This window comes from Chelon labrosus (genome assembly GCF_963514085.1).
Source record: "Chelon labrosus genome assembly, chromosome: 20".
Taxonomy (NCBI): Eukaryota; Metazoa; Chordata; class Actinopteri; order Mugiliformes; family Mugilidae; genus Chelon; species Chelon labrosus.
In genome coordinates this window covers 8,440,754-8,461,556 of record NC_140353.1, presented here as the reverse complement: position 1 = coordinate 8,461,556, position 20,803 = coordinate 8,440,754, and the positions used below count along the sequence as shown (strand labels likewise).

The 20,803-nt window shown below is 42.9% G+C and overlaps 3 protein-coding genes across 5 annotated transcripts; all 3 read left to right on the top strand.

The window, feature by feature from the left end:
* The first annotated feature begins 213 nt into the window (after window positions 1–213).
* LOC311505944 (transformer-2 protein homolog beta-like) lies at window positions 214–3,536 on the top strand. Of its 3 annotated transcripts, none has more exons than XM_084569774.1 (9): window positions 214–353; window positions 880–1,161; window positions 1,515–1,648; window positions 1,757–1,916; window positions 2,108–2,296; window positions 2,435–2,550; window positions 2,637–2,783; window positions 2,868–2,938; window positions 3,028–3,536. In XM_084569774.1, exons 4-9 carry the CDS (start codon window positions 1,884–1,886, stop codon window positions 3,036–3,038), a joined length of 567 nt encoding a protein of 188 aa, XP_084425900.1. In that variant the 5' UTR covers window positions 214–353; window positions 880–1,161; window positions 1,515–1,648; window positions 1,757–1,883; the 3' UTR covers window positions 3,039–3,536. The 3 variants fall into 3 exon arrangements, with proteins under 3 accessions (XP_084425900.1, XP_084425898.1, XP_084425899.1); XM_084569772.1 differs by having other exon boundaries at window positions 1,484–1,648; XM_084569773.1 differs by having other exon boundaries at window positions 880–1,648.
* Window positions 3,537–4,300: 764 nt separating this feature from the next.
* On the top strand, window positions 4,301–10,504 carry LOC311505265 (obg-like ATPase 1). Its single transcript, XM_084568732.1, has 11 exons — window positions 4,301–4,394; window positions 4,727–4,824; window positions 4,909–5,052; window positions 5,150–5,277; window positions 5,707–5,882; window positions 5,968–6,048; window positions 6,209–6,306; window positions 6,394–6,534; window positions 7,390–7,486; window positions 7,870–7,992; window positions 8,100–10,504. Exons 2-11 carry the CDS (start codon window positions 4,727–4,729, stop codon window positions 8,199–8,201), a joined length of 1,188 nt encoding a protein of 395 aa, XP_084424858.1. The 5' UTR covers window positions 4,301–4,394; the 3' UTR covers window positions 8,202–10,504.
* A 279-nt stretch (window positions 10,505–10,783) lies between these two features.
* On the top strand, window positions 10,784–20,611 carry LOC311505264 (transcription factor Sp3-like). The gene is made up of 9 exons (XM_084568731.1): window positions 10,784–11,170; window positions 11,497–11,594; window positions 12,227–12,457; window positions 12,548–13,141; window positions 14,061–14,267; window positions 14,349–14,553; window positions 14,649–14,838; window positions 15,303–15,499; window positions 18,318–20,611. Exons 1-9 carry the CDS (start codon window positions 11,164–11,166, stop codon window positions 18,569–18,571), a joined length of 1,983 nt encoding a protein of 660 aa, XP_084424857.1. The 5' UTR covers window positions 10,784–11,163; the 3' UTR covers window positions 18,572–20,611.
* The last annotated feature ends 192 nt before the right edge of the window (window positions 20,612–20,803 follow it).

Sequence of the window (20,803 nt, the reverse complement as noted above, 5' to 3'; positions counted from 1 at the left end):
TATTATTATTTTAAACACTAAAAATGTATTTATTTGCTTCCACTGTTTTTCTGTACATATAATCGGACACTGCAATGCCTTTTCCACCACCTTGTCTCCCTTTAAATACCCGTTTTTCCTCAAAAGTTATAAGGGCAAGCTTGATGACGAGATGGCGCTTTTACTCTGAAAATCAAACCGGAACCGGAAGCGTCACACGCAGGTGCAGAACGTTTCCGTTAGCTAGCTAGCTCAGCTGTCAAACCCCTAACCCGCTTGCGTTGCGGTGAACTCGGCAGGAAGTTAAGTTAGAGACACATTTCACGCAGCTGCTGCTAATTATGAGCGACGACGAGAGAGAATTCAGGGAGCAGGTGAGTTGCGATTATAAGACAGTAACGTTAAGCGGACGATGTTAAGCTAGCTACGGTTAGCTAGCTTAGCTTCTGCTTAGCCTCGTATAAAACACCAGAGGAGTTTTTATATATACATGTATTACCTGGCGTTTTATGCTGGCATACATAAATGTGCTCAGAAATGTTATTATAAAAGCATTGCTAATGTGGAAAAATAATAAACATACTGTCTACAAAGCAAAGCAAACGGGAGATGTGGCCGCCCACTGTCCGGGTGACTTTCACTTAACACTTACTTATTACTAAGCCTTATGTATGGTTATAGCGGCTTCCCGGTACCGTTTGTTATAAAATATTAAGTACTAGTTAGCTATCATGTCAGCTTTGTGTCAGTAAATGGTTATAAATGATAATTTGCATAGTATGAAACCGTTCAGCTGTTTAATCTGTTGTTTTTCTGGCTTTGTTTTTGTTTTTCTTTGTGCCTTTTGGTTTTTTAACACAAACCTACATGCCTTATCACCCTTGTTTGTTCTTTGTTAAGGTTGAGGTTGGAAGAAAGAAAAAGGCGGAAGACGTTTCAGATGTGAAGTTGTTATTGTTTGAAGCTGATGGTGTTGATGCATGCTAATGTGTTGGATGCTGAACAGAAGCGGTCGAGATCCGTCCCCACACACTAGTGTTGTAATGGCAGATGGTAAATGGGGGAAGAGGAGGAGGAGGAGGAGGAAAAAAAGAAGTCGTAAGGTCAAACAGAAGAAAGAAGAAATGAAGGGTTGTTATGAAGTTAAAGAAGTTGTGAAGTTAAGATCAGAAGTTGACCAGGGTATGAGTAATTTCCTAACAGCCTCCTTATGTTACTGCTCTATTTCATCCTGTTACTTTCTCTAAAGCATGCACAAATTTCCCCCCTCTCTGTATCAGACATCACTGTTCAATCCCTCCATTCTTTTAAGATTCATTCCTGTGCAGTCTGTGCTTAAGCTAAATCATTTCTGTTTAAAATATGTTTTGCAATATATGACTTTAACTAAGCAAATTCTTAAATATTTGGTGTCAGACCTGCTAAACATCATGTTGTGGTGAACTCCTTCTGAAAGGGGGCAAGCACTTTCACCCCCTGGCCCTGTGTTCTTGTCATTTTACAGTGTTTCTGATCTCGGTGTCTGGTCTGTCCAGGACTCGCGGGCTGGCTCAAGGAGTGCTTCCCCTCGTGGCTCGGCCAAATCCACCAGCCGCTCACCAGCACGCTCCAAAGATGGCTCTCACCGCTCCAGGTCCGGATCCCGTTCTCGATCTAGATCCAAGTCTAGGTAAAGATGTTTTAATGCGTGTTGTGATGCCTTTTCAATGCTGGACTCGCAGACTGCATTTCTGAAGCAGTCGGGTGCAGACAAAGTGATGCATTTTTGTGTTTTCAGGTCTCGGTCCCACCGAAGCTCCCGCAGGCACTATTCCCGTTCTCGTTCACGCTCCCGCCGCCGCCGTTCCAGGAGCCGATCTCGCAGCTCAGATTACCACCGTCGTCGGAGCCATAGCCGCTCCCCCATGTCGAACCGTCGCAGACATATTGGCAACAGGGTATGGTGCTTCTTCTGTGTGGGCTTTTCAAATCTATTAATTTAACGAGTGACCTGGAAGATGACCTTCAAAACACTTCTACTTAAAAATATGTTGTCAGTTTTTAGATTTTAAAATTGCACATTGATGACGAATTCTTGGACGTCTTAGAGTTTTTGCTCATATTTTCTCTCCTCTCTTTACTCTCAAAGGCCAACCCAGACCCCAACAACTGTCTTGGTGTGTTCGGTCTGAGCCTGTACACAACCGAGAGGGACTTGAGGGAGGTGTTCTCTAAATACGGCCCACTGAGCGACGTTAATATTGTGTATGACCAGCAGTCACGACGCTCAAGAGGATTCGCCTTTGTCTACTTTGAAAATTGCGAGGACTCCAAAGAGGTAGAGAGGATAGGCAGAGATCCGTTAACAATTTTAACCAAGTTGTGCTGTGTATTATGCAGAAGAAGAAAGCTTGTTTTTGTAATGATGTGGTTGATCGGTGAAGCAGTGAACAAGTGGCGCTGTTCTGTGGTTTAGGCCAAGGAGCGTGCGAACGGAATGGAGCTTGATGGACGTAGGATCCGAGTGGATTTCTCAATCACCAAACGCGCCCACACTCCCACTCCTGGAATATACATGGGTCGTCCCACGTAGTGAGTGTTTGTAGACCGGACAGTCTGGATATTTTTAGTGTGACACCAAAGCTGACACTTGATCCTGTGTGTGTGTGTGTTTTCAGTGGCGGGGGTGGCAGCAGCAGCAGCAGTAGTGGTGGTTCATCACGTCGCATCTCGAGGGACTACGACAGGGGCTACGACAGAGGCTATGACAGAAGTTATGATCGGGACTATGATCGTTATGATGACCGAGAGTACCGTTCATACAGGTGGGTTACTTTTTCCAGTAGCGTTTTACCTGACAATCACTGGTTCGATTATAGATGTAAGCGGCGTTTTTCTCCCTCCCGCAGACGCAGATCTCCTTCTCCTTACTATAGCAGAGGGTACCGCTCTCGATCTCGATCGCGATCATACTCGCCACGTAAGTTTGAACCATGTTTCTGTCAATAAATGACAATATTATTATCACACTTCAATTCTCACCCTTTTTCTGTTTTTTGTTTCCCACAGGTCACTACTGAGGAGTGAAAGAAGAGTCTACAATTGTGTTATTGTTTGTACGCCTGTTTGTTTTTATGTTTAGACCATATTATGTACGTTAAAGGAATTATTAATCTTTCTTTTTTTCAAGTTTAACGGAAATCCCTAAATTGAAGTTTGTCTGAGCTCTGCGACATCAATGAATTGAATTACTCATCATCAGATTGGCAGGAAGAAAAAGAAAAGAGTCTTGCCACAATTTCAATATGGCAGAAAATATGTTTAAGTGGGAATGTACAGAGCAAAGGAACGGGAATTGAAAACAAGCAATTCTGAAGTGAAAGACAGTGCTGGCTTGCTTTTTATCTAAGCAGGTTTTTCTGTCACTTCTAGTTTCTTATTTGACTCTTTTTATGTAGTTGACCTGTCATCTATCAAGATCCTAGTTTTAAATTCCATGTTTCTTTATTGGTTCTGTCGTTTTTTTCTTGTGAGAAATAATTTCTTGATGGCTGTAAATAAGCAATAAAAAGATTATATAGTAAAGTCTTGTTTATTACCACAGTTGTACACTATAGCTTACACTGACTCATGAGTTTAGGGTTTCATCAAATATTTGAATATATATATTTGTAAATTCATAAACATTAATAAAATTATTTAGGATTATTTGCTGTGCATGTCATATTCAGTGGTCAGATGAATATTTTATATTTATCCCAGGTTAAATGCAAACTTTAATGAAGCCAATATTGAGGGATACATCTAACAATAAATTTCTTTGTCCAATCCCAAACATATTAAGTTAAGTATTATGTAAAACATTACTTAAATAGTTGCTAATTCATTGGTGTGCATAGCATTCACTAAATTAAAAGAGATCTTAACCTGTATTATTTAAGACTCAATAACTTTTTAATTGAGGGAAAATACCTCATAATTATGATATTCAAGTAAAAACAAAGGTACGTGAATACATCATGGAGACATGACGATTCACAGTGTTTCTACAGTTTCTTGAACGCTACCTGTAAAAATGGCGACATCTCGCGATACTTACCGGAAAGACGGGAAACAATACATTTAAAATACAAATTAAGCCGATTCGCACATTTTATCTCACAATAGTAAAATAATATCTTAAAACAAACTAAAAACATGAATACTTAAACGCTCGATTTCATTATTATTATTTTTTTTAATTGATTTTATTTGTCAGTTAACGTAACTTTTTGACGTCCCTTTCTACCGCTGCTTCCTCTGACCAATCAGAGAGCCCTCACGTCAAAACACTTCCGCTTTGCTCTCCAACTTGCCTTTCCACTGGAGCGGCCGGTGTGAGCAGATACCAGCGGAGTGGACACCACGTAGCCCATAGGCTAAGAACTGACATAAAGGTAGATAAAAACACATATTCTCAGCTAAATGACTCCCACACTGTAATAAATGGAAAATACAGTCAGCAATCTTTGTTCGGTTAGGTATTCTGGCTAGCAGGTGGCTAGGAGTGGTTCCAGTTAGCCGCTAGCTGACGTTAGCATGCTGTGTTTGAATGAGCATATGACTGCAGCTGCCTCCGCACGTTTTTAGTAGAGCTAGCTTGGTAGGATGGAGCCACGAAGGGATTAATACTCAGACGCAAGTTTTTAGCAGCACTCGGGACGCTTGGTTTGAGGCGATATTTTGACACGGGTGTCATGAAGTAACCAACTTGTTTTCACTTGTGCAGATGCCTCCAAAAAAGAACGAAGCCCCGAAACAGGCTCCATTAATTGGACGATTTGGAACATCTCTGAAAATTGGAATTGTTGGATTACCTAATGTTGGGTAGGTACATGTTGTAACTGAGCAAAAACTTCACCATATAAGCGTGATCATTGCACTGTTGACACTCTGCTGTCTCTGTTGCAGGAAGTCCACCTTCTTCAACGTGCTGACCAAAAGCCAAGCCGCTGCAGAAAACTTCCCATTCTGCACGATCGACCCAAACGAGAGCAGGGTGCCTGTTCCCGATGAGCGCTTTGACTTCCTCTGCCAGTACCACAAACCAGCCAGGTGTGTGTGTGTGTTATGACAGTGTCCATTTATCCCGGCATAAGTGGACTTTCACATCTTTAACAGTCCTCCTTGTCCGGTTGTTTCGTCTCTTCAGTAAGGTCCCCGCCTTCCTGAATGTTGTGGACATTGCTGGCCTGGTGAAGGGAGCTCATTCGGGACAGGGACTGGGAAACGCCTTCCTCTCCCACATCAGCGCCTGTGACGGCATCTTCCACATGACCCGTGAGTTGCAGCTGCTGTGTAGTAACAACTGAACAGAGTGCACAGGTGTTAGGAGGGCATGCTGCAGCAGTTATTGAACTTCTTAAAGGGGAATAAGGCTCGTTTTAAGGTCTCAGCGTATTGAGTGTCTAATGTCTGGTCAGATTACTAATTTAGTTGACTTGATTGTTTAATAAAAGTATATTTTAATAGTTACAATTACAACGATGCACATCAGCAATGTAGAATTGTGTATTTTATCCTGATGCGTAGATTAAAAGTTAGTTTTGAGACAATTTACTATGTTATATAGTAATGATTGATGATTCAATAATTTTTCAAGCATTTGCTGGTTTGTGCTTTTCCATTGTCAGGATTTTATGTTGCTTACTTAAATTTTTATCGTGTGTATTTCTACCAGGCTTGCAATGCTTGTGTGTGTTTTTAAAGGTGCGTTCGATGATGAGGATATCATCCACGTGGAGGGCAACGTCGACCCCGTCAGGGACATTGAAATAATCCACGAGGAACTGCGACTAAAGGACGAGGAGATGATCGCGCCGATCATCGACAAGCTGGAGAAAACCGCCGTGAGAGGAGGGGACAAAAAGCTCAAACCTGAATATGTAAGTTTGTTTGGGGCATCCGTTTCACATTTGTGTCACCGCTTGATTCCGTGTACACCTCCTGACCTGCTGCTTGTCGCTTCAGGACATCATGCTGAAGGTCAAGAGCTGGTTGGTGGACGAGAAGAAACACATCAGATTTTGCCACGACTGGAACGACAAAGAGGTAATGATGTATGTGTGTGCGCACTTGAATGGGTTTGTGTGTTATCTTAAGTTGTATGTTGTCCTATATGTGGATTGTTTCATATTTATTAAAAGACAAAGTGTCCTTTTTCAGAAATAAACTTTCCCCAAACTCATTACTTCTTAATTTATCGTCACAGATCGAGGTGCTCAACAAATACCTGTTCCTGACATCCAAGCCCATGATCTACCTGGTTAACCTCTCAGAGAAGGATTACATCAGGAAAAAGAACAAGTGGTACGTTTGCATTCACCTACTCTTAACCTTGTTTTTGTCTCTTTTTGAGAAGTGAAAATGTCTCACCCTGCTGTCTGCTTTCTTCAGGCTGGCAAAAATCAAGGAGTGGGTAGATGCTCACGACCCCGGCGCTCTGGTCATTCCTCTGAGTGGAGCTGTGGAGTTCAAACTGCAGGACATGGAGGAGGAGGAGAGGAATAAATACTGCGAGGAACAAAAGACACAGAGGTGAGACGTAAACGCCGCGCCACGTTATCTTCACAATCAGTGTTATCCAGTTGTTAAATGGTATGGTGAACCGTGCCCTTAACAATTTGTCAGAGCGCTTTGACCACACCTACAGGAACAATGTTTCTTCAGCTCGACTGACATGATTCTGACTAGAGATTCCAAATAAAATCACCTGATGAGATATATGGGATAATTTATATTTATATGTGAACGACCTACACCGAATGTATTTGCCAACCATCAAATAAATAAACTGAAAATACGGTTGATATGATGACTGACAGACCCACGTTTCCAACGGCGCCGCCCACATTGATTCAGGCATCATTTGTTTGAAAATTAGTTGTTTTGATGTCTCCGTGTTTCCGTCCCTCCTGGAAACTCATCATCAAGGCGTCACCTGATTTTTAACCCCAGTTTATCAGAGGTTTAAATCACCGCTCTCGATCTGATCTGCCAGTCTGTTCAATCGATTGTGGTTACATGAAGCATTTTTATTCCTAGCAAGTAAACAATCAGTCATCACAGTCACAGCCAGTGCGCTGGAATTACTTGTAGACAGGTTAATATTATTTGTGTGAGTCAATAAATCTGCAGTGCTCAGCAGGAAACGCACAGCTGTATCAAATACTGGCCCAGTTCCAGTGTGCTAATGTACACAGTGTTACACAGCAAAGGTGTTTTCCCTGCTGTGGCTGCAATGTGAAAGATTATCAAGTGATATTGAATAGTTAAATAAAGCTAAAATACCCTTCTTTTCAAATCTTTAATCATTTAAAGCACCTTTTTAACGATGACTTTTTGCCTGATTTGTTATTTCGTGCCTAATTAGTTTCGTCTGTTTGCTTTTAGTGTTATGACCAAAATCATAAAGACCGGCTATGCAGCGCTACAGCTGGAATACTTCTTCACAGCGGGACCAGACGAGGTGCGAGCGTGGACCATCAGGGTGAGTGCTGTGATGAGGACGTCTTCTTTGAAACTGATTCATTATCCAGTCACATCCTTTTTTAGGGGGATTTTCTGAATTACTTAAGTGTTTACATTTTTATTGTTTTATATGTATTTTGTGCTACAAGCTTTTAAGTTTTTATATTTATAGTCCAGATCCCGTCAAACTGAAATACAGAGTGTTTGTGTGTGTGTATATAGATATAAATGTAGATACAGATATTGCCGTTTTAAATAATATATTTACTTTGCTGTCTTAAATCCATGTTTGCCTCGAGCTCGAGAGTTGAACACATCTGGAATATAAATTCTTAATTATGCTGAAATTCTTTAACGTGACGTCGTGTTAACGTTTACATGTGCTGTGCTGTGCTCCAACAGAAAGGCTCAAAGGCTCCACAGGCTGCAGGAAAGATCCACACTGACTTTGAGAAGGGCTTCATCATGGCCGAGGTGATGAAGTTCAACGACTTCAAAGAGGAAGGCAGTGAAAATGCAGCCAAGGTTTGTCACTAAATGCTCCGCCTGCTGCGCCGCTGAATTTCTGTCAGTAATTTTTGGCTTTCTGCGAAGCTTCACACGCAATTAAAATTTCTCCCTCTGTTTCTCAGTCTGCAGGGAAGTACAGGCAGCAGGGCAGGAACTACGTCGTGGAGGACGGGGACATTATCTTTTTCAAATTCAACACACCCAACGCACCCAAAAAGAAATAATGAGACCGCACGGTCAGCAGAGGGATCACTCAGAATACAGTCCAGTCAGGCCCTAAAGAGCTACGCTGTCTGCTGGTTTTCATACTTCTCTTTAGAAATCACAGAATCAAGGAAAGGGTTAACAGATATGAAAACTGGAACAGAATACAAACATTTGTTTTTCTTGTAATGATGCCTTTGTCCATGTGTTTTTAACATACCACGGGCCTTTTTTGATTTCTTTGATGCTTTATGATTCTTTTTGAGAAAGTCAGACTTTTACGGAAATGTTTCTGTTGCAGACATTCTTTTATTCCTCTGAGTAAAAACAAACATGGGCTAAGTTCCTACGAAGCCTCCTAAATAGGGCTTTATTAGTTGCAGATGTGATGGATCAGTGAACCAGCTATTGGATATTGAGTATTAAACAACAGTCCTTTCCTTGGAATTAGAAAGTCAAATTTTATTTGATTATTGCTTTTCTCTTAATTACACTTTTAAAGGTCCAGTGTGTAGGATTTCAGGGGATCTACAGGCGGAAATGAGTATCATTTTCATAATGATGTTTTCATTAGCCTTCCTTTTTGTTAGAATGAGCCCTTCTCAGGAAGTGGTTCCTGGCAGCAGACTGGGCTTTTGTGTTTTGTCACGCCGCTAGGAAGCAGATGGTGACGTAAAGTGTAATGAGTTGGTTGCAATCTGGCCACTAGGTGTCACTGCAATCCTAAACATAGGTCCTTTAAGATATCTACAACAAAGTTAAAACTCCATTTGATGTTTACCGAAAATGATCAAATATTTGTTGACCAAGAACTTCTGACTATTCTGTTTATTACTAAGAGAAAATGAATGCCACTCATCAGTGTTTAACTGAGGGCAGGACTCAATTGTATTGTGAGCAGGAGGGATATTGTTATTTTAGAGCCAAGAAGGCCTTCTTGACACCAGAGAACGATGTTATACAAGCTGCTTTTATTGACTCACTTCGGGCTGGTTTGAAAACGCAACGGACTCTTCACATCATCAGCTTCACCCTGCGCAAAAGACACTGCTTCTTTGTGGATCATTTGGACTGTACAACTTCAAAACACACACCGTGTGTCACCTCTACTCCACAGTCTGAATGTCTTTAGTTTCCCACCATCTACCCCTCAAACAACTTGTCACACTGTGGACTAAAACAGAAATCCTAAAGGAGACAGTACATGATAAATGTCACCCTCATCAATATGCACGTGTCAATAAAAGGGAGTCAAACCTGTCAATGATATGTGTGTTTCTAGTTTTTCTTCATGTTAAAGACAGAAGTCAGAACATTAACGTGCAGCTGCTTTTAAATAAAAACACAAATGAATAGTCTTTATGTACACAGTTTCCTGGAAACAAGAAGATTTTAGCATCTTCATGGCTAAAATCAAAACGGCAGCAGAAATACTAATGTTCCTTCTCTTTATATATACGTTCTTGGAACGATGGTATATGTGAAAAATAAATATGCTGACATTTCACTGGATGAAAACCTTTCTATCTGCGCCTTGTTACAGATTTCTTTCTGTGTCAGACTACAATGATGGCCTTTACATATTTGCTTGACCGACTTCATCAAGCAGTTTCAAAATATATTTAAAACTTAGTCGGTACAGCTCAGTGCTGTACACTGTACAAACTGGTTGGACTGTGTTCACTCTAAAGCAGTCCTGGTTAGAGGGGATATGCAAACTCCAGCTTTGTAGTCATACAAAATTCCTTTTGTCTTGGAATGACCTGCAGGCTAGACTCAATCTAGACACGTTCAGCTAAAGTCTTTACCACAGACTGCTCTTGACATGTTGCACAACAATTTTGTCATGTCTTTGTGCTTTTTTTTTAATTAGATATGTGCTGTACATGATTTATGTGTATATGACTTCTTCTTTTGATGCATGGATATTTTTCCCCCCTGATAAAGTATACTGTTTCGTGTCTTTTTGGTTTGTATACGGCTTTTTGACGTGAATGCGGGATTCTTAGCCAAAAGGAGATTTGTAACGTCTGGATAAACAACTGGCTTCATGGTTAAATAAGACCGTAAATAAGATGGCACAATCAAAAGCTCCAGAAAGGTGACTAAATTGACCTTTTGGTGAGTTCTGTTGTTAATTTTACATGATTACACTCACTTATTAAACTCACTCTACTCACCCGCACGTGGAAGGTGTTTTTTAAAAGTTGTTTTTAGGTTTTAACTACAAAATACACACTGCCAAACAATCTTTTATTAACTGTGGACCAAAACACGAATGTTTCAGGGTTAATGGTTTTAATCTGCATCTGTGATTGCTAACAGATGTTCCCGTTTAAACTTAATAAGGAGTTCTGGTTTGACGAAACCAACTATTTCAATGTGCTATAATTTAATGTACGGTTGTTTTATTTAATGGGGGCCAAAAGACGACGTTAAATGAATTTAAGTACTCAAAACTTTTTTAAAAAAACAAAAAAAACAGTCTCTTCGCTCGACTTTTGCTAAAATTAGGGTAAAACTTAAAAACATTGTATTGAATTAACAAAGAAAAGGCAGAATATATAACTTTATTTTATGTAACGGTTAAATTAGTGTTAACTTTCGATGCAAACCGCGCTGTTTTCCAAGTATCTCAGTTAAGATTTCAACAACTGCATTCCTTCTCTCGTCTCGCTCAACAAACAGGAAACACACGTCGTACAAAAAATGATTGACAGCCGCGGCTGGCCAATGGCGGCGCACCGCCGCCCGCGCTCAGCCAACCGGCTTAGAGAAGAAGGGCGGGACGTCCTGTAATGTGATGCAAATTCGACCGTCAAGCTTGTTAGTCCCACCTTTTTGTGTTTCCCGCACCGTCAATCAAAATAGAAAAAAAAATCGACCCGAATTCACCGATCAACACTAGCCCGCCTTTGATAAAATAATCATGTTCGGAGTTTCGTTGATCTGTTAATCCTCCCGGTTACTACCATTCACGCTATGACTGGTACGTAAACATTTAGCGCATCGAAGCGTGGGACTAATCGGTGAGTTTGTGAAGCGCACGGCGGAGCGAGCTGCGTCTTTTTTATCTTTTGCTCTACTGCTAACTAGCTAGATATGGTTAGCTAACCGAGCTAGCTGGCTAGCCGCGGAGTTGACAAAGTAAACAGTCAATCCGGGCCCGATTCGCCTCAGAATCTCCGCTGCAAAGTTGAATTTCGCAGTCGGCTCCTTTTGGCCTGGAGAGTGGGGATGCTTTGCGGGCTTTTCTGGCAGGCAGGAGTTGAAGATTACAGAGTTTTGCTGAGTTTCCCCCTCTCTCCCTGCTAGCGCCAGAGCAGCCTCTGAAACAAGGAGAAATGGCGTCCGCGGACGTGGACAGCAGTCAAAGCGAGTTTCTGCAACACGGCGGCGCAGCGGAAACACAGGTATCCGACATTTTCTAGCTCGTCTTTCTCGCTCGCTTTCGACTTCTGGATGTGTTTTTGAGAGCATGGAGTTCACACGTTTTGGAAATTTTGATGGCATGGGGTGAAAGCCGTACACTTCCTGTGTTCCCCTCAATAACGGCCACCCACTTTACCCCTGTAAAACCCGCCCATAGTGGGTAGGACACTGAAGTCAGTCACTTGGGTCGGCTCGCTGGAAGATAGCCGGTGTACCTTTGGCTTGGAGGATGCGGGGGTGTGATACTGTAGCAGGGAAAGCGTCCATAATCAAAACAGTAGCGTGCAATTGTCCTGTAATAGGCACCCATCCCCCACACCCTGCTCTCGGCCGTTTCAGAGCCTGTGTGTGTTGTAGCTTACATCCATCTTTTGCCTCTTTTTTATTATTCATTCCTTGCATCAGGAATCTGCACAATCCTTCACTACCTGTGCTTTATCCTCCATTTAATACATCTACACAGCCTCTGAATCTATTACTAATTTACAAACAGTGCATAAACCGGCTCCCTTTCTCCCTTTTATCCAATCTAAAGATGAGATGGATCGCCGGTTCTTTGCAGAAGTGTGACCTGACCTTGCTATAACGTGAGTGTTTTTTCTTGTGCTCCCAGACGACAGATATGTCTGCAATTCAGCTGACCGGTTCGGACCGATGGGAGGTGTTGACTCCCGTCTCATCTGGGAAGGAAGACCAGGGAGTCGTTCACATTCCAAACTCCGGGATCGTCACGTCCAACGGGCAGTACGTGCTTCCGATTGGGAGTCTTCCCAGCCAGCCCATTTACGTTACAGCGTCCGGGGGTGAGGCTGCAGCCAATGGAGTGTCGGGCATTCAGTATCAGGTACGAAAAGGCTCAGAAACGCGCTTTAATCTGCAGCGGGAGCTCTGTTCGGGCGTCGATTGCTAATCTAAACTCTCAACTTGCTTCCAGGTCATCCCCCAAATTCAGAATGCAGACGGGACGCTCGCGGGATTCCAGACGCAAGGCTTGGACGACGGCACGGGGCAGATCCAGCTCCTCCAGGACGGCGGCCAGGGCAACATCGGCATCAGCTGCGCCACGACGACGACCTCGGATCTTCTCACGCAGTCGGGGCAAGTCCAGTCCATCCAAGGCGTCTCCCTGGCGGGGGGCTCGGCGTACTCCGGCACGGTGGGGCTGCCCAGCAACATAACATTCGTCCCCATAAACAGCGTGGACCTGGAGTCTCTAGGGCTGACCGGAGCTCACACGGTCCCCATCGCGACGGCGGTGACGCCCGAGGGCCAGCTGATCATGAGCAGCCAGGCGCTGGAGAGTCAGAGCCAGGACGCCGGCGGCAAACAGCAGCTGGTGACGGTGAGCGGCGGCGGCGGCAACCACGAGCTCTACGTGCCGACCACCACCGCCGCCTCCAACTCCTCCCACCTCCCCGAGACCATAGACGGGACCGGTGTTCTCACCCAAGCGACCGCCGTGTCCGCGGGCGTGTCCGACCCGTCGTCTGAGAACTACAACTCCCACAACCACCTGCACCAAATACAGGCGTGTATCTTTAAAACTGAGTTGTGTGTATGCGTGTGTAGCATGTGTTTATTAAGACACTGACGGTGACGAGACATAAGTAGTAGTTACAGACTGTAACTTTAGTTCTACGAGTATCTAACTTATTATTACTTGTGCGTAAACCAATAGTGAAGCCGGTTTGATGGGTAGAGTTGTTTCTCCGTATTGATCCATCTGTGTCTGGAGCACAGAGTTTTGGATGCTGCCATTTTCTGAAAGCTTGCATCAGATGTCTCCTCAGAGACGTGGACAGTTCCTTTAAGTCATAACTTTGCAAATATATAGGGAAGTTCTTGGGCAACTAGACGGCACTTAATATTTCAGAACTTCCTTAGAATAAGAAAAGGCTTAAAAACCATTCTCCAGTGAGGGTGAACCTGATCTTGCTTTACTCAGGTATTGTTTTCATAAATAACATCTTAAACCTTCAGATGATATCAAGTCCCACTGATGGATGCTCATAATTAGACGTTTAAGAGCTCCAGTGGCAAGTCTAAGGCCAGAAAGGGCATGAATCTTGCTTTATTATTTTCTTCGTGTGACGTCTTGACTTCGTGTTTTTATAGTTTTGCAAAATTCCCTTGTTATGATCATTGAAGCTTTCACCGTGTCTGATTGTGCAAAGCAGAGTTTATTTTGGGTGGCACACCTTGGTTGATTTGCCCCCCAGGAGGTTTGGTTTGTTTAGTTTTTCTTCTTTTTTTTTATGTTCTGCATCACTACAGTTGAAAGTGTCGACCACTTTTATGTAATTATGTGCAGCCAGTTTGTCAATACAGTGCTGTTGTGCAACCAGCTCTCACATCCTGTTATGAATGAAAAACGTAGGTTAACTGTACACCACACGACCTCGAGCGCGCACACACTAACATGGCATGATCTCCGCTTCTGACTGTAGGTGTCGTCCTCCAACGCCACTACTCTCTCGCAGCCCATCCTGCATCTGTCCGGGGACGGTCAGGCCCAGGTAGCCCAGGTGGCTCAAGGCCAGGACATGAATTCGGGTCAGACCCTACAGAGCGTGCAGCTGGTCAACCCGGGAACCTTCCTCATCCAGGCCCAAACCGTAACGGCTACCGGACAGATCCAGTGGCAGACCTTCCAGGTGAGCTCTGGGCAGATGTTTTTGTCTTTCAGTTTTGTGAAACACTTCAAATGACTAAAATACTGTTGCTGCTCTTTCCAGGTTCAGGGTGTTCAGTCGCTTCAGGGGCTCCAGTTGCCCCAGGGTCAAGGCCAGGCCCAGCAGCTGACCTTGGCCCCGGTCCAGACTCTCCCACTGGGCCAGGCGGGCCAGGTCAGCCTACCCAACCTCCAGACGGTCACGGTTAACTCCGTGACACAAGCCGGAGTTCAGTACACACACGGAGATGACACAGGCAGTCCAGTTGGTACGACCGCAGACATAACTACACGCTTTTGTAAGGTATTAATCCCTATCTGGCTGACTCATCAATCCTCCTCCTGCTTCTTTTTCTTGGTTCAGGTATCCAGATTAAGGAGGAGCCCGACTCGGAGGAGTGGCAGCTGAGCGGAGACTCCACGTTGAACCCCAGCGACCTGAACAACCTGCGGGTTCAGCTGGGAGATGAGGACATGGATACTCCCAGTGGGGAGGGCAAGAGGCTCCGTAGAGTAGCCTGCACCTGCCCCAACTGCAAAGAGTCGGGAGGAAGGTGGGCTTTTGAGAGCACACACACACACTACAGATGCAGACAGCAGTAGGTGTAGCTGTTAACGCTGATATTTGTCCAAAAGAAGAACAGGAAAATAAACTTTAATAGTACATACAAGTGGGATACAAAGAAAGTCACAACCACATTATATTATTGCTGTTCTTGCTCCGACTGCATTGGTACAACCAAAGGATCCGCTTTAGTGATAATTATAAGTACTAAACGTATTTATTCATCTTAAGTTTGTCTACTTAAGTTGTTTAACTGGTTTTGAAGTCCTGTTTACATTTCCACTTCCATGCAGAGTCTATATTTGTCTGCAAACACATTCATTCAAATGCAGATGTTTTGGCGAGAGCATTCATTTGCATTCACTGCCCCTTCGCTTTTTATGAGCAGACGTATTATTATTTTTTTTTAATATACATTCGTCTCACTCCACACGTGCCGTCCTTGTGCCACAGAGGGTCAGGCATGGGGAAGAAGAAGCAGCACATCTGCCACATCGCTGGCTGCGGGAAGGTCTACGGGAAGACGTCCCACCTCCGAGCTCACCTGCGCTGGCACAGCGGGGAGAGACCCTTCGTCTGCAACTGGATGTTCTGCGGGAAGAGGTTCACCAGGAGCGACGAGCTGCAGAGACACAGGAGGACACACACAGGTGAGATCGCCTCTTTCTCAATCGCCCTCTAATGTTTCATAATTCACTCTTAAATTAAATAGACATAGTTACTGTCTGCTGTTAAAATAAAAGGCCACTGTCATCTTGTTTTGTGGACATTGTGTTTATGAATGACAGCACGCTTCCTGTGACTGCCTCATAGTAAAAGTCAGCTCCGTGTTTTCCCATTTAAACCATTTTAATGTGAAGCTGCAGCAGTAGGAAATGTCCAGATTGCAGCTATCTCTGAACCCATCGCCTTTAATCTCATTACAATTTAGCATTCTGCACTCGTTTCCAGATATCTATCTATGGAGACTAGCAGTAACTTAATACTGCATTTTTCTGGGAACGTCACCACAGACAATATTGCAATACCTGCTGCAACAATGGGGACTTTTATTTAAGCGGCAGCGTTTGAGACTTAATCCAGAAATCAAGCCGTCTGCGTGCAGCGACTGATTATCAGTACACAAGGTGTTTTATTTCATATTACCGTGAGATGGTGCAGCTTTGGGAGTGTGTGGCGTCTCTGATGCAGGTACGTGTGCGTCTACACTCGTCTGTATAAACGAGCTGCTTCCTTTGTTTTGCAGGATTGAGTTTAGTTTGATGAATATTTCAGAATCCTTGCAGATTTTTCTGTTAGGGTCCAAAGATCTCATAACATATTTGCTGACATTTTCACGTTAACATACAGTACGTGGTGTTGTTTTCCTGCATGTATTTTTTATGCCTGTGACGTGACTCAGTCATCCAGGCCGTAGGTCAAAAACAAAGCTAAGGGGAGGACAACAACGTCCATGATGTAGCCAGAGAAGACAGATGATTTGAAAGAGGACTAAAGAAAGCCATCTGTGTAAAATTGCGAAAGAAAGTCCTCCCTGAGCGTGGGAGGTGACCCCAGACATAATTTATCATCTGCTTACAGCAGTGTTAACATCTTCCACTAAAAAGTTTCTCCGCCGTCTGGATTTTAACAGTAATGGGTCGTTAGAAATCCACTGATTGGAGGAAGAACAAAAAACAGGATGAAATGATTAAATTATAAATAAATAGTTGTTACTGAATTATCCTGAACAGAAACTCATTGTGAGTTATTGTCAACGTTACGGCTGCAACGTCTCGCCGACGTCATTGATTCAGATTCAGAAAAGTTTATTTGTCCTCTGGGCTGATGGCGTTGATACGTAAATACGGTCGATGCCTTGCAATGTTTACTAGATACGCTCTTACCCAAACGTCAAAAGTGAGGACATTTATTAAACAGAGCCCCAGAGGCTTGAGAGACGTTTGTTTACAATTGAAACTACTCCCAACTGACTTTAGTCTGATGGTTGGTTGGTGGTTTATTAAAAACTGTTCATACAGTATGTGAAATGTCTGCACATAGAATAAGATCATGCGTTTTTATCGGCCCGTCTTTAAATTACCGTAATAACGTGGATATTGGCTTTAGCGACAAGTAGCTGCAGCCTGTGCAGTTCATCCACAGGAATACTTAACATAAGCTGTTGAGAGGTGGTATTTTGTGAACAAAAGTATGTACGATTAAATAAAATATCGGCGAATAAAGTAAATTTATAGTAAGCAGTTGACTTTGATTTTAATTGTGCTAGCTCTTGTAAAGCGAAGCTAGTTCACGTTACGTCTGGAGTCTTCTCCTCTGAGGTTTGACCAGCTCTCTTTAAATAACTGTAAATCTCCATGTTCTAAAAACAAAGAGCACAAACATCGGGTTTTAAAAAGTGGCGGTAACGTCAATTATTAACACAAATAGCTTCACATGCTACGCGAGTTGACCATGTCGTGTTGTCTGTCAGGTTAAATTCAGGACAGAGCAGGTGATCGACCGGTTTGTGGGGAGGTGGCTTTGGGGAGTGGAAGTATAAATGTGATACCTCAGAGGTGTACACTTGGAAGTATACACTTGTTTCCTTGCTAACTTGGAAGTATACCCTTGTTCACTTGCTAACTTGGAAGTATACACTTGTTTCCTTGCTAAATTGAAAGTATACACTTGGAAGTATACACTTGTTCACTTGCTAACTTGGAAGTATACACTTGTTTCCTTGCTAACTTGAAAGTATACACTTGAAAGTATACACTTGTTCCCTTGCTAGCTTGGAAGTAAACAAGTATACGCTTGTTTCCTTGCTAACTTGAAAGTATACACTTAGAAGTATACACTTGTTTTCTTGCTAACTTGAAGTATACACTTGCAAGTGCACACTTCTACATGCAAGGTATGGTGAAAGGAACCAAGAGTACAGGGAGCAAGTGGTCAAGGTAGCAAGCAAGGAGATAAAGTAGCATGGCTACAAAACGAGCACTGGGACAAGGGAGCAAGACAGAAAGGAAGCAAACAAGCAAGTGAGCGTGGTATGGATTCAACTTTTGCTCATTGTGATCCATACTCATTAAGAATGCGCTCATTTTACAAGGGATGTCCCCATTTTCAGCTGTAAGTCACCTTGACAGCAAGCGGTTTATGTTCATTTGTTGGGACAACACTGCATTGTTGTTGTTTTTTTTTTATAATCTTGACTAGTCGACCATCAAAATAGGCGTTAGTTGTAGCCCTGGTCCTCATCAGTTGTTTATGAGTCTCTCGCAGATATAAGTCATAAGTCTGAACTTTTGTTGACTAGTATAATTTGGTACAACGTCATGAAAAATAAATAAATCGATGAGTCAACTAATTGGAAAAAAACTAATTGTTTGTCGCAGCCCTAGTCAACGTACACAGCAGCACTGATGCGTCTCGGTTTGCTCTTATTCGCTGCCTGACGTCTCCGTTTTTTTTTTTACCTCCCAGGAGAGAAGAAGTTCGTGTGCACAGAGTGCTCCAAGCGGTTCATGCGGAGCGACCACCTGGCCAAGCACATAAAGACTCACCAGAACAAAAAGGGCGGCGTCCCGTCCTCCACGTCTCCGCCCACGACCGACGCCGTCATCACCACCGCCGACGGAACCACGCTCATCCTCCAGACCGGCACCCACGACCTCGTAGCCAATCAGGAGATCCCCTTGCAGCTGGTCACCGTGGCGCCCGGTGAGGTCATGGAATGATTGGGTGAAGTGGCTTCTTTTTGTTTTATTTTTTTTGAGAACTGGCCTATCACAGGGACCTCTTGGGCTTTTCTCTCCCCCCTCTTACCTTTTTTTTTTTCCGTTTTGTTTTTGTTTTTTTACATATGAATATATACGTAAATATATATGACAAATATATATATTTTAAGTAAGAGTTATCTTGACTTTGTTTGTTTTTTGCAGTCTTTTTATAGGCGGGCAAAAAGAAATAACATTAAAATGTGGTTGCTATGTACACATGCGTAAACACACTCTCTCTCACACACACACACACACACACACAAGAAAACACACATTGACGCTCAAAACACGACACGAATACTCAACACGATGAAATGCCTTATTTTGTATTATACTCTTGTATAAAATGCTGGAGGTGCATGTGTTTTTTTAAAGCTTTGCAGCTGATGTAACTGTAATGGAGATAAATGTGGAGATTCTTTTTTTTTTTTTTATAGAAAAGAAAAAGGAAGCTTCTCTGGGATGAATGAGTATTTTTTCCTGACAGAACCAAACGCTCTGTTTGAAGCAGCGCAGCCTCAAACTCTGATCAGATGCTTTTGTTTTTTTTCTTTTAAAGGAACAGTTTAACTTTTTTATTTTTATTTTTGGGAAGCACCGTTTCTCTCTTGCTTGTCAATAGATGAGTCTGGAAGCCGATTAGCTTAGCATAAAGACTGGAAACATGTTACCTGGACGCTGTCTAAAGTTGTCTGCAACTCTTAAAGATTAGGAGTTGGCATCTTGTATCTTGGCAACCGGTCTCAGCTGGTTTCAACCGGTCTCGACTGGTTTCAACCGGTCTCGGCTGGTTGAAACCTGTTTCAACCGGTTTCAACCAGTATTAACCGGTCTCAGCTGGTTTCAACCGGTCTCAAGTGGTTTCAACCGGTATTAACCGGTCTCAACCGGTTGCTAGGATGCAAGATGAGCTTCAGGAAGTAGCTCCACCGTTTCCAGACTTTAAGTTAAAGGTATCTGACTTCAGCAAGAATCATATATATATTTTTTTTGTTTTCACCTCACGTTTATTTTGTTTTACGAATGCGCAACAGCTGTCGGCCAATCAGCGACAGCCGACAGCGAGCGCTGCTACAAGCGGAGCGTGGGTTCAGCCGGTGGTCAGGGTGGGACGACAGTGCCACTGTTGAACTGATCCGAAGTTGGGTGTTCTCCGCCTGCCTCGACGGGAACAGACGCAAGCCGCTCTAAAAAAAAAAATTTAAATAAAAAAAAATAATAATAATAAAGAGCAACTTCTTCCAGCATGCGGTCAGTCCGAACAGAACGTCCCATCTGTCCTCACGAGCACGCCGTCCGCTGTGCTTGTCCACGTTTAGAAAACAAAACAAAAAACATGTCTCTTTTTCTTTGTTTTTGCATATTTTTTTTTATTTTTGTTGTAAATTTTCAGTGTCTGTTTCTTGATCTGGGTGTAAATCAAAGCCATGCGAAGGTGATTATAGATTTTTTTTTTTTTTTTTACCAAAACTGGCGTACGGCGGTCACCTCTCCGTCGTCAGCCGGCGGCATGAAGTGGGGGCCGCGCACCAGTGTTGCCATGTGAAGTAAAAACATAAAAAACGGATGCAACAGATGAGCAGCCCTCGGAGGGGGAGGGGCATTTTTTGTCATCGAACATTCCAGTTGGACGCCGGATGATGTGGGATTCGTTTTGCAATAATAACTGCTCTGTGGGTAATGCTGGCCAGATGTCACTCAAATCAAAAGGAAAACAATCATGCCATTGTTTTTTTTTTTTGTTTGTATTTTTTTTGTTTTTTTTAATTAATGTAATCCCTTCCTCGGTTTGTCCTCATGTCTGTAGCATTCATTTACATGTATATTATCTTATTTTCACATTGTCTATAGAAGCCATTACTTAGTTAACTGAATTTGTTGTATCAAAAACTTATTTTAAGTGATTTTTTTTTTTTTTTAAAGAATTGGTGTAAAAAATGAATGTTACCTTTTGTAAAACTTTTTTTCAAATGGATCACAATAAAAGTCTGAAACCTTCCAGTAACAGGTTTTATGTAACGGCTGCACGAACCATTCAACTGAAGCGTGCTCAGAAAACTACACGGATGAGCCACAAGATTATGACCACCTTCCTAATATTGTGCCTCTGAACAGTTGTGACCCATCAGAGAGTGGACATTGGCCTTCTGAGGGTGTCCTGTGGTGTCTGGGAACAGGATGTTGTTAGTG

Bases quoted from the DNA above. Each gene is read 5' to 3' on its own strand.
- LOC311505944 (XM_084569774.1), top strand. From the start codon at position 1,884: ATGTCGAACCGTCGCAGACATATTGGCAACAGG. The intron at 1,917-2,107 runs GTATGGTGCTTC...TTACTCTCAAAG, and splicing joins GCAGACATATTGGCAACAGG to GCCAACCCAGACCCCAACAA. The intron at 2,551-2,636 runs GTGAGTGTTTGT...GTGTGTTTTCAG, and splicing joins TACATGGGTCGTCCCACGTA to TGGCGGGGGTGGCAGCAGCA.
- LOC311505265 (XM_084568732.1), top strand. From the start codon at position 4,727: ATGCCTCCAAAAAAGAACGAAGCCCCGAAACAGGCTCCATTAATTGGA. The intron at 5,053-5,149 runs GTGTGTGTGTGT...TCGTCTCTTCAG, and splicing joins CAGTACCACAAACCAGCCAG to TAAGGTCCCCGCCTTCCTGA. The intron at 5,278-5,706 runs GTGAGTTGCAGC...GTGTTTTTAAAG, and splicing joins CGGCATCTTCCACATGACCC to GTGCGTTCGATGATGAGGAT.
- LOC311505264 (XM_084568731.1), top strand. The intron at 14,839-15,302 runs GTGGGCTTTTGA...CTTGTGCCACAG, and splicing joins TGCAAAGAGTCGGGAGGAAG to AGGGTCAGGCATGGGGAAGA. The intron at 15,500-18,317 runs GTGAGATCGCCT...TTTACCTCCCAG, and splicing joins ACACAGGAGGACACACACAG to GAGAGAAGAAGTTCGTGTGC.